The 14,064-nt window shown below is 30.8% G+C and overlaps 1 protein-coding gene across 1 annotated transcript in view; it reads right to left on the minus strand.

Moving 5' to 3' along the window:
* Positions 1-8,942: 8,942 nt before the first annotated feature.
* Positions 8,943-14,064, minus strand: part of LOC127721164 (uncharacterized) — a 36,510-nt gene continuing 31,388 nt past the window's right edge. Inside the window, exons 6-8 of the mRNA XM_052227836.1 lie at positions 13,700-13,813; positions 10,931-11,044; positions 8,943-9,031 (exon numbers count right to left, since the gene is read on the minus strand). Of these exons, the coding sequence (XP_052083796.1) occupies positions 8,943-9,031; positions 10,931-11,044; positions 13,700-13,813 (317 nt within the window). The remainder of the gene's footprint in view (positions 9,032-10,930; positions 11,045-13,699; positions 13,814-14,064) is intronic.

Consider the following 14,064-nt stretch of genomic DNA (forward strand, 5'->3'; position numbering starts at 1 on the left):
AATTGGTTATTCTAATGTTTTTGATTGGAATTAATGCGAACATGATGATTCGAGTCATTATTTAGAATCTTTAATTGTTTAAATTGTTGAAATTGTTACGTTACTTGTTGTGTATGTGTATTATATATCGTAATATTCCTATGAACTTAGTTTACCCACTTGAACTGCAGAGACTGACGCTGTTGGACTGGTTTGCTTTGGAATGTTAAATGATATTCATAATCTTACAAATGTATAGGAGGTAAGATAAAGATGTGATATTGAAAAAGACATATGATATTCTCTATTTATCGTTCTGCTTTATAATAAATTTAAAAAATCATACATTTGGACTGTTGCCAAACGCTTTTTTATTATTCTGTTTCAAATATGAAATTCCACATTAAAAATGTCTGTATATATTGTTTTGATGCATATAGTACATTTTTTTTCTTTTATGCATTATATAGTTTAATAAAACTACAGCAAGAATAATTAACAATGATTTACATCTTAAACGTAATCTAAATGTCTTAGCCGGAGAGATGATGAAACACAACAAAGACGTTTGTGACATACAGTTCTCCCTTAAATGCATGCACGCATACACTCTTGATCACATAGTGGTGAAATATTGTTGGATGTTTAAACATAAAATATGAAATGCATTATCTCATTTTGTGTCTGAAATTACACGGACAATAAACTTGAGAATGGAAATGGGGAATGTGTCAAAGATACAACAACCCAGATAAAGAGCAGAAAACAGCCGAAGCCCACAAATGGGTCTTCAATACAGCGAAAGGATCCTGCACCCGGGGAAACATATGTCAGGTCAAAATTAACAAAATTGAAGATGACTCTTCGTGTACATAAAATAAAGACGTGAGGTATTCTTGACTCAATATTTCTTTTAACTAAATTTGACGTTCATCTAGATGTTATAAGATCAAAAAATAAAACAAATTCTCTATACAGGTACGTTTGACCTCATATTTATCTGTGATATTCAAATGAAAGTGTCAAAGATTATTAAATTTAATTTCTTATAAATTTGTATTTCATTACATTTATAAATTGGCTATCATAAGGAAGTTGGGAAAAGTAAAATCACAAAAATACTGAACTCCGCGGAAAATTCAAAAAAGAAATTCCCTAATCAATTGGCGAAATCAAAAGCTCGAACACATCAAACGACAACTGTCATATTCCTGACTTGAAACAGGCATTTTCTTATGTAGAAAACTGGAAAAGTGTTCCTAGATGATTTCGTATCCTCCAGATAAAACATCTTAAACTTAATCTAAATGTCTTAGCCGGAGAGATGATGAAACACAACAAAGACGTTTGTGACATACAGTTCTCCCTTAAATGCATGCACGCATACACTCTTGATCACATGGTGGTGAAATATTGTTGGATGTTTAAACATAAAATATGAAATGCATTATCTCATTTTGTGTCTGAAATTACACGGACAATAAACTTGAGAATGGAAATGGGGAATGTGTCAAAGATACAACAACCCGGATAAAGAGCAGAAAACAGCCGAAGCCCACAAATGGGTCTTCAATACAGCGAAAGGATCCTGAACCCGGGGAAACATATGTCAGGTCAAAATTAACAAAATTGAAGATGACTCTTCGTGTACATAAAATAAAGACGTGAGGTATTCTTGACTCAATATTTCTTTTAACTAAATTTGACGTTCATCTAGATGTTATAAGATCAAAAAATAAAACAAATTCTCTATACAGGTACGTTTGACCTCATATTTATCTGTGATATTCAAATGAAAGTGTCAAAGATTATTAAATTTAATTTCTTATAAATTTGTATTTCATTACATTTATAAATTGGCTATCATAAGGAAGTTGGGAAAAGTAAAATCACAAAAATACTGAACTCCGCGGAAAATTCAAAAAAGAAATTCCCTAATCAATTGGCGAAATCAAAAGCTCGAACACATCAAACGACAACTGTCATATTCCTGACTTGAAACAGGCATTTTCTTATGTAGAAAACTGGAAAAGTGTTCCTAGATGATTTCGTATCCTCCAAATAAAACATCCTTTGTATTTATAACCCTTGAACTGACTGTTCATTTGGTTTGAATAATAACGCACCTGTTATCATGGTAAATATGAATATAAATGACTCATTATTAATATAAATTAAGGACTATCAAATGTATCAGCAGTTTCAAGTAAACAGGATAACGTACTAAATAATAATGTAAGTCGATTTCAGGAGTTAAACTGGTATTACTTGTTTAAATTGTTAAATTTGTAGATAATGTTTCAATCTTGTATATAAAATAAAGATGTGTAGGTATGATTGACACAATTAGAAACTGAAGTAGTCGTGAAGTTTGTGAATACACACAGACTAGTATTGAACTTACCTTAATGTTCATCATAGTGATATATTTAAAAACAAATCAGTACAGTTATTGGCAAACTGTAATGATATGTGATAGAAATACAACATACTGAATAGTATACATCTTATTCAATAAAAAAAACCTGTTAAATTAAAAGATCACACAGTCATATGTCTTATTCATTTCTGATTTTAAAATATTTATAGATTAAAATTAACAAGGAAGTGTTGTTCATAGTGTTCTTTTCCTTCAGATGAAACATCCTTTGTTTTTGTTAATCTGGAACTTCTCAACTGACTTCAACGTTAACGTGTATGTGTTCTTTCTAATGTGTCTATAAGTAACGCATATGTATTATATTACTGCCACATGTAACAACTGTCGTTTGAATACAGATTAACGTGCCGATTTCTATACGTACGATACTTATTCCTGGAGCTACATAGGGTGATAGTTTAATATTTACATGTATGAGTTAATTTAACGGCTTTTTAAGCTTTTTAGTGTCAACATATTTACTTTTTTATGGATATGTATAGCGTCAAGAGAAAATAAATACGAACTATACAAATAATTCATCAATTTTGATTAGAAAAAAAAGAATTGATCGTATATAAATCCGTCTCCTTTACAGCTATTGTAAATATATTTAAAATTCTTCATTGTATATGCCATGTTTAATCAGAACAGAATAAGAATCTACCGAATTACACTTATTACCGGGTTTGTACTAACATGAGCACCACAACGAGTGTCACATGTGGAACAGGAACTACTTACCCTTCCGGAGCACCTGAGATCAACCCCAGTTTTAGGTGGGGTTCGTATTGCTAAGTCTTTTTTATTTTTTATGTTGTGTTTTGTGTACTATTGTTTGTCTGTTTGTTTATTCTTTTTTAGCCATGTCGTTGTCAGTTTAGTTTCGATTTATAAGTTTTAATGTCCCTCTGGTACCTTTTGTCCCTCTTTTAACGTACTATGAAATTCAGTCAGGCAAATGAAATAACAAGAATAGTTTGTAATGACAAATGAACGTTTATTCAGGTTGAATGGTGCATCTATTAATTATAAAACACATCATTGATTCCTTAAAAGATACCTAAACCGAACCGTGTTTTAGAAGTAAGATAACACATAGGAAAACGACCTATTATTTTTTTTCAATATTTTTAATTGAACTTAACACCTTAATGAAAAAGCACATGTCAATTCAATTATCAAAAATCATAACCATTCATTTGTTATATCGGCGAATGCCAGGCGGAAATACTGAATTTAATTCAATATGATTATTTTCAAATTGTCCAAGTCACAACCCCGTCTTGTTTTCCTCGAATATAACACCATTCAATGCAATTACTCGCCGTTTGTGTCATTTCACGAGCAAAAAGACAGATCTCGTATCGTGTATAGCATATGCTTACCTACCGGAGAACATATGATCATCCTAACAATATTGGTTTGATATTTTTTTGTCATAGTATTGTAGTTTTTACTCCGACTTTTGATATTAGAGAGTCTCTATGGTGACTAATGTCTTTTCTTGTATATAGCAACGAAATACGATGTAATTATAACTGACGCTTTTTGATATACGTATTCGGAATGGAACGCAACGAAAGAGATACATGTACTTCAGAAGTCTTTATAAAACAACAAAGGTTGTAACATGTGTAAATCGTCCCCAATATAGAGTAAAGATGTACAGGATGTAAATAATATTAATAGAAATAAAAAAATAATAATAGTTAAATGTTGCATTTAGTGGGCTTGATCTTTTGAAAGCATTGTTTCTAATAAAGTTCACATAACAATATCACAGATTATGGTACCTCCTGTTGAAAAAAACATATATCAGATAAAAATCGTACGGAATACCAGCTGTTAATAATTGATGAATATTCAGATGTCCATGGGATTAATCAAGAACTATTTGATAAGAGGAAGTTGGTACAATTTAAGAAAGACTGTGTTTTGAATGAAAACAAAACAAGACAAGGGGTTTAGCACACACTACAATAGATGAAATATACGTTTGTTTCTATTAAATAATCGAACGTTCAATCGCAATGATTCGGCGAATTTTGTATGACCTGTGACTTAGACAATAGGAAAGTGTGATATAGGAGAATAACAAAAAATAACGAACCAAAAGGAAAATTAGTAACGGGAAAGTCCACGAAAACTGATAAAATATATCGTTATCAATCAACAGAAAAAGTGTTATGTAACTCTGATATATCTGACTTGGTGCAGGCATTGACCAAGGAACATAAAGGGCTTACACTGCTTTAATAGCAAGCTAAAACTCCAAATTTATGACGGTTACCGCAGTTAAGTGTGATATTTTAAACAGATCGTGTTTTGTTGTATAAGATGTGAGCAAACAGTCTTACCAAAACCGATGTGTATCCAGTATTTTTACTGCATAAAATTTTTTTGAACAACAATTCGAAAAATTTAAAGCTTAATAAAAAAAGATCGCCAAAAAAGAGTTGTGGCAGATTTTTAACTTCTGCATTTAAATTAAGAATTTTCATAGTCTCAAGCAAACATTTCAAATACAGGCATTGTACAGGTTAAGGTAATTTACATGTGTTTATCTAATTAACGTTTACGTTACACATATTACACTATCTTAAATTAATATAAGTTAATTGCTTTTTAAAGTCTTCTTGGAAGTTTTCATGCATATTCAGAACAAATTAACAAAAAAACAACTAGCTACATTCTGAAAGGTATGTCGACCTACATAAAGAACATAAAACCTTTTCAGTGATCACTTTGTTAAAAATATTGCCTTGAAAAATGCTACCATTCCAATCAGAGAGTCGTTGCAATTGTTGTCTGTCGTGCATAGAGCATGGTACTCGTCGTAGTTGTTTGCAATGGATGTAATTTCCACATTGTAACCAAAGATAGCTACATTAATAAATATTTGGTAGAGCCAAATATATGTCTTATTTAAGCAAGGGTTTTGCTACATGCATATGACGGGAGCGGTCCATGAATGATCATAGGTACATGTATATACAATGTTTAACGTGTGTGTTTTTGTTTTACTTATGAATAAAGATATATATAACATTCACAAATTTTTATTGACAAATAATTCAAACAAAACCCAAAGTTAGTAATGTTTTGGTCAAAATTTCAGTGAAAACATATATAAACAATGCGAAAAGTATATGCTATTTATTGTTGAAACAATCTGAAAGCCTTGAAATTTACCATTTATCTTAAAAAAATAAAGACTGGGTGTAAAAATCATTCGTTGCAAATATAATTTTACGTAGTTAATTTAAAAATTGTAAAAAGATATGGTACAAATATTTTTTACATTGTAACAAAAAATAATAATGAAAATAACTGCTTCAGCTCATTAATGATCTAATTTGTTTAATTTCATATTTTTATGGTTTTTTATCAATAAGCTTTTGATGTCTACATTTTGGTATTCTTCTACTCCCATCTTTGTTAACGCAAAACTTAGAAAAATCGGAACCTGTGTGGTCTATAAAACAGTTATGAGTGTCCGAGCTATGTGCTGGAAACTTCCTTCTGTTTTCTGAAGACGATTTTATTGTATCTTTAGGATCTTCCTCCTTTTTTGTCTGTAAAGGACTGAGTTCTTCTAACATTATTGATCTTTCATTTCCTGATAATATGTAGGTACTTGCTTTTGGTTTATTTAACAACCCTGATAGGCAGTATAATATGAGGGTTAAGATAATTCCTGTCGAAAATCCTACTGTACCAACCAAAGCCTTTTTCGATTTAGGAGTTTTCGTTTTTAATTGATGTACCTTACATTTGCACTCTGAATATTCAATGTCCATACAACCCTAAAAAATAAAGGAATAGATATCTATAGTATCAAGTATTCCCAGCTGTACTTAATGAAAATTATACATTGCAAAATGTAGGAAATAGTACCGCAGAAGTTTAAATTCCAATATTTCACTGCTTCAAAATTATTTTATTGAGTAGCTAAATATTACAAAAGTAAACAGATATTCAGCTTTTATCAAATATATGCAAGAATGTAATAAAAAAAACGATTTTGAAAGAATCACATACGACAGAAATTTTAACACATTTGCTTTAACCAACTCGAGTATCCAATAAACGTATTAACGGTCTGCCTTACAACGCATACACAGAATTTGTCAGTGGTTGCTAAACATGTAAAAATAACAACGCAAGTCTACAAAGCATTGATTAAAATTTTGATGGCTCAGTTGTTTAAGTTACATCCTGTTTTTGAACAACGATGTCAGTTAAAAGATGATTCAAATATTTCTAACACATGCGTGAAATCATTCAAAACATTTGTCTTACATTTATCAAAAGCAAACAAAAGCATTTGAAAAACAATATGGTACAAGAGCAAGAAGTAAGAAGTGGCATGCTATCTCAAAAATAAACATGAACTACCTGTTGAACTCAAATTGGAAAGCATTTCTCCCATTTCTATAAGATGTGATATGATTGCAAATGAGACAACACTTCATAAGAGACCAAATGACACAGAAACTAACAAGTATAGATCACCGTACGGCATTCAAAAATGAGCAAAGCCCATACCACATAGTCTGCTATTAAAGGCCCCAAAATGACAAATGTAAAAACAATTCAAACGAGGAAGCTGACGGCCTAGTTAACGTATAAAATAATGACTTTGGACAGGCAAAACATACAAAATGTGGCGGGGATGAAAATGTGGCGAGGATGAAAATGTTAGCGAGATACCAACTCTTCACCTAACATTGGGCAGTGGTGTAACAGTACAACATAAGAACGAACTATCAAAATCAGCTAAAGGCTTAACTCAAATTGTACAATTAGAAATACATCTAACTCCAACACAGAGTGAACGTTGCAGGGTACTTGTACATACCAACAACAAAAATACACTAAGTACATATCTGAGAGTACTCGCAGTTAATGACAACTAGAAGTTCTAAGCCCATTACAACTTATAAAAATATTATGCATCTAAGACTAAATCAGACCTGTACTATATAATTTTTTGAACTTACCATTGTTCTATTGATAATTTCGTATTCACATTTGTCTCCATACCAATAACCTAAACAATCACATGTGTATCCAAACAACTGAGATGTACACACACCATCATGTAAACAAGGGCTTGATAAGCAATGATTGGTTTCTAAACCCCCAAAAAAAGAAACATTCTGATTACCTTAATAATTGTTTTGAAATCAAACAGTTGTTATGCTGTAGATTTCTATTTAAAGACAAATTTAAATCACAACAATGAAGGATATGCAAACATATACATCTAAATTTGGTTCTTGTATTCTATCGTTCGTGAAGGTATTGCTTTTATCGACTTTTGTGTTTGAATTAAGCTATTGATGTTGTCCAATTTGTTATCTCTATTTTGAAAAGCCATAATTACAAATGAATAGGGTCAATAAATAAGAGATAAGCAAACTGAAATTATTAGAGATATTTAGTACAAATAACTTAACTATATCCTTGTCCTTCTTGCAAAGCAATAACGAAATCATAACAACTATGTTTTTCAAGAAGCTTGTTAAATGAAAATCTGTTCAATGAACGTTTAAATTTTTATTTGAATTTTTCCTAAAGATTTGTTTGGCGTTTAAGTGAATCACGTGCAGAAATTGTCTAAATACAAATGAATAATTGTCCTATGGTAGAAAAGATTAAAACTGGTCAAATGAATCATACAAATAACATAGAATGTGTGGTCTCTATCAATATGCTATCTATCTTGTTTAAATGTTTTTAAACATAAACAAACTGATGAGCAAATGTCTACCTCCGTTCTGTATATAAGATAAGCAACATGTTTGAAACATGATAAATTCTGAGGTGTCCCACCATGAGTCACCCCTTGTTTCTTTTGACATAAAGATATACTTTAATATAAATCTATGTACAGATCGTTGCTCTCCTTGGGAAGTTCATGCGATTTCAACTATTTTCATTTTCACACTTCTTAACTAGATAAGTTCAAATCTACTTAATATTTATCAAGTTGTAGTTATACATTTAATATATATATATAAACGAAAATGTGGAATGATTGCCAAAGAGATAACTCTCAAATAATGACATAATGACATAAAAATTAACAACTATAGGTCATCGTACGGCCTTCGACAATGAGCAAAGCTCATACATCATAGTCAGTTATAAAAGGATCCGAAGTGACAAATGTAAAAGAATTCAATCGTGAAAAACTAGCAGCCAAATGTTTGTACAAAATAATGAACGAAAACAAAAAGATAACATAGCAACAAACGACAACCACTAAATCACAAGTTCCTGACTTGAGAAAGTCAAATACAGAATTTGGTGGGTTTATAAATGTTAGCAGGCACCAAACCCTCCTATAACCTGAGACAGTGGTGAAACATTACAACCTAATAACAAACTATAAAAATAGTTAAAAAAAAAAGAAACTTATCAGATGGATACAAAATACACTTAAAAAAACACAGGTTATCAATAAAATAACACCTTGTTACGATTTATACCCCTTTATTTAAACGTACTTTGTTCACAATGCTGTCCTGATGATTCATTTGCACAAAGACAAGAGTAACCATTCACCATGTCTATTTCTTGTACCATTATTTTTGCATGGGTCACTCTTGCATTCATCTAGTTCTGTTTTCAAAAAAGAAGTTATACAGTTATAAAGTAAAATATATGATATGTTAATTTGAATTTTATTGCATGCATTTAGGTATAGATTATTTAATAATATAATATCAAATGTTAAATACAATTTTGCAAACAAGGATGAGCACAGATGTAAATAACTGGATAAGTTGCTATAGTCCAAATATTTCTTTATGCTTATTTCATTAGGGTAAATATCACTTTTACACTTACCGACATTTATTAAAGATTTCCTTGTATCTTTAAAACGTTAACTGTGACTGATGGTTAGGGCACATAAGGTTTATAGTTACTGCATTTCTTGAAGTTTCTATCAAAATCTTTCAAAGTTTTAGATGAAATTGTAGACACATATTTATCTTGGAATGGCAAATGAAAAAAAGAAATATAATAATTCTAAATAATTATATATTAAAATTACGATACGACCCTACAAATCATTTTCAATAAACAACACATTTAACTTGTTCTTTTAATTTCATGATACAAAACAACATTTTGAGGTATACAATATTTTCAGTTTAATCTTCGTCAATCTTAATTTGGTTTATCTCAATTATTCATTTCATGTCAATGATAAAGGACAAATATATTATTATTAACATTCAAAATTAATCATGTGCCAACACATACCTGTTTGACACTGCTTCCCAAAAAATCCTGGTAAATACGAACAGTTCCATCCTTGTACCTTATCGATACATGTTGCTCAAACATTCATTGACATCTACAACATGTACAAGGCATAATAACAATAAAAACAAAAAACGATAACAATATTGTTTTGTCATATTTTTTGTTCGTATTTTGTTTTGCTTTTGATTTGAACTATTTTACACTTTGTCAAGTCGGAAATTTATAGCTGACTATCCAGTAGAAGTACTGCTCATTTTCCAAGGCCTTATAGTAATCTCAAATAACTTATTTTCACGTCATGAAGACTTGGTTAATATGAGTCTCATTCATGATAACACTGCACTTCACGTTCATATATTTATCATGTAATGGTTTTTCAGCTAGCAATAAATTTTCAAAAAATCACAAAAAGTATAATTTTTACTAAAAATGACGCATGGAAATAAAACCTTTGAAATACCTCTTAATTTTTTTTCGCCGAATAAACAAATTGGGAATAAATATGAAATTAACACTGTAAAAAGTCGAACAAGTTTTTATTTGTTCAAATACATTTTGAAATTGGCTATTGTACCAACATATTTTTTTTTTTGAATTTTGGCAAGTTTTGAGATGAGCTTATGTTACACCGTTGTGAACATATAGGACGTTTAACTAAATACTGACCCGTTATATATAATAGATAGGTTTAATACGTCCATATGACTGGATTTAAGTTGTTATTGGTTACGGTATGACAATGAGAAAGACCAATATCGTAAAAGAGAGGGAAAAGATACCAGAGGGACATTAAACCGTTTGTCCTGTCCACATTATAAATATCAATCGAGCTTCATTCAAAATGTGCTTTAGTAAACGCTTTTACAGCCAAATAAAATTACAAAAAGAAGCATTTAATTCTTAGGTAAAGCATTTCTCGTGCTTAACAGAAATTACCAAAAATAGACAAGGATTAGTTTTACTGTGTGTATGCGCTTTATTTAACGTAACCCCATTAGACATGTTTCATAAATTATTTATTACCATGGTTTTTCAAATGTGTAAATGAGATTCATATATTAAGCAAATAACAACGATAAACCAGTTATAACTAAGGATAGTTTCTGTTTGTAATTGCTGTTAAACCAGGTAAAAATTAAGTAAATTTAAAAGTGTTTAACCTCTTTGGTAAGTTGTGTTTGATACTTAACCAATGAAATTAAATATCTAAAACTGGAAACATATCATTTATAATCATGCAAATATTACCTGTCTTACAGTTTTGACCAACAAACCCGTGTTGACAAGTACATACAAACGAATTAGCCATATCACTACACGTTCCGCCATTCAAACAGGTATTGCTAAAACATTCATTTATATCTGGAAATAGAATAGAAGAAGATATAGCAGTCAATCCCTGATTAATTAAAAGCAATATTTTAAACATTAATAAAACGTTTAGTATAATGAATAGCTTATCATAATCAAACATCTTCTTATTTCGACGATGAACATAGAATGACACACATGCAAATAAAAAAATCTGTCTGAAAAGGAGCACGAGGGATAAAAACCCTCAAAATTTCACAAACATAAGTTAGTAAACAAAACTGTCATAAATGGTAGTTTACTCCTAAATTAATTTCAGATACGTTCATGAAATAAGGCAGCATGGTGTAAGATAAATACTTGAAGAAAATTCTCAGACTATCTATTCCTCTTAATCCGTAAGATTTTTATATACAGATAAATGAAACAGAATGACACTTAAATCAACAGCGGCTCACAATGTGGTTATCAAAGGCTACGGGGCGGAGTTTCACAACTGACTTAAGACATTTCAGCTCTGATATAGTTTCCACAATAGTATTACAAATCATGTCATAATGCCTTGCTATATTCCTGTTTACCACATGTTTTATAATATTCTGACTGAAATCGATGTTCAATCATGTGTGTATAGCAGTATATCCTTAAGTTGTCATTATGTCTGTTTTAAGTTACTTAGAGCTCAGCCTATGGATTATATTGTCTTTCTTTTTTAACACTAATAGCATCTTTATTGCACTTCTTGCTGTTTTGTTTTCTTTAGATGAACAAAATTCCAAAAATTCGAGCTTTTTGTTTCATCTTATTTGAATTAAAGACTAAACACCAGCGAAACAACAGTTGGCCATAAATTTGGACATATAAATGTACGTACACAAATGACGGTATTAAGCTAGTTTGTTTGTAGATACAAATTTTGGTATTTAATAAAATTTTATAAATGCCTCCACCATCATAGAAATATGTCTTTCATTCTGAATATATTTTACGGAATGGACATTTCATAAAAGAATACATTCAAGATAATTTAATTGAACATTACAATGGAAGAAGTATAAGATAAGACAAATACGTGTAGTATCTGCAACAATCATAACTTGGAAAGACGAAGTACAGAACAGATGTGTGTTTTTCATCAACTAACCTATTTCACAGTTGTGTCCTCTGTATCCTTTACTACAATGACATCTAAAGTCATTTACCAGATCAACACAATGTCCTGTATGTTGACAGGGAGAACTTGCACACTCACCAATGTCTGAAATCATTTTTAGTGAACTGTATATATATCATATTACATTTTTTATGATCTGAGGTAGTAGTCTTAGTAGTAGTTAAATTTATAATATTACTGTTTTTTTTTTAATTAAAAACAGTAATATCTTAAACCGTTATAACCCTAAGTTATTGTCAGATCAAGTTAAAAAACAAATGATTAAAGATCCATGTTGTTATTTTGGTATTTAGTGAAGCCTTTACATAAAGAACTTTTCAACTCAGATTATGACAACAGATGAATTGATAATTAATTGTATAAGGTTGATTTCCATCCGATGCAGATTACGGGTTCCACATGTGGAACAGGATCTGTTTACCCTTCCAGAGCACCTGAGATCAACCCGTTTTTGGTGGATTCGTGTTGCTTAGTCTTTAGTGTTCTATGTTGTGTCTTGTGTACTACTATTTGTCTGTTTGTCTCTTTATTTTTTAGCCATAGCGTTGTCAGTTTATTTTCGATCTATGAGTTTGGTTGTCCCTCTTGTATCTTTCGCCCCTCTTTCGTATTTACAAAAAGGACTCAACCAAACTCACAATAATGTAAAGACGTATATAGCTAGTGAATTAATCAATTAAGTATTATACATTTCCAGCTGTCAAGCCGTTAGTATATGTGCCTGGCGATTGTCATTGGAGAAAAGCGCGTCGGAAGGACAAAACTATGTAAGTGTTATTGTCGTTTTATGACGCACTGATGGCAATAATAATCTTACATCTTACGCATGTTTTCTTATCTACATATCCACAACATTTGTCTGGTATTGTTGTTTTGTTTCCAATACAATAAAATTTTGGTAATATGACTTGTATGTCTTAATTGTTTTTTAATTTGATTGATGATTACCTGTTTGGCAGTTGTCTCCATTGTAACCAGGTAAGCAGGAACAGTTATATAAGTCCACTGAGTCTGCACATGTACCTGCATGCATGCAAGGATGACTGGCACATTCGTCAACATCTGATACATTTCAAAACAAATCAGTTAATGACAAAACACGCTTTTTATGGCGTGGTATATGGTCAAGACATATATATATATATATATATTCTAATAACAACACTATTGCATACATTATGAGTACAACATGTAAAGAACAAGCAAAAACTCCACCTTATGTGTGTTTGTCAGAGAAAGGCCATATTGTAAGTGGTTGCTTTTTAATTCGTTGCCTATTCTTAAATCCTATGTTAATGTGATATCGTCTATAATCTCTAACTAGTTAATTCGTACTATTTTTCATTCTACGGTGATTTAAAATTCACCATATGGTTTGAATGCCCTGTCTAATTACCGAAGATAAAGATATGGTTTTACTTATTGGTCACCTGAACCTTTTGATTGTTTCACTGTAAGTGTTACCGTACATACTTTTCAACTGTTGGTGTTACCGTACATACTTTTCTGTTCACGCAATAGCAATATCATACCCGTTTGACAGTTGTTTCCTGTATATCCCGGTGCACATGTACAATTATAGTAATTGACCTCATCTGAGCATGTGCCACCATTCAAACACGGATTAATCGCACATTCATCTTTATCTGGAATTGAGTGACTATTTAATTGATCATATATAAAATGCCACAAAATGAAAAAGATAAAGAGTGAAAAGCTATTAATTTAGGCAAGGGATTGGTAACAATCTAAATAGAGCATTTCCGAAAGTCTCAAATTACTTTATACATGTAAAGAGATATATGGTTATCTCAATATCCAAACCAAAAACGGAAAAGGAATGGAAAATAATAGATAATGTAATATGATAATTTTTAAAGAACATTCAATATGTATT

This window comes from Mytilus californianus, unplaced genomic scaffold (assembly GCF_021869535.1).
Source record: "Mytilus californianus isolate M0D057914Y unplaced genomic scaffold, xbMytCali1.0.p SCAF_12, whole genome shotgun sequence".
Lineage (NCBI taxonomy): Eukaryota > Metazoa > Mollusca > Bivalvia > Mytilida > Mytilidae > Mytilus > Mytilus californianus.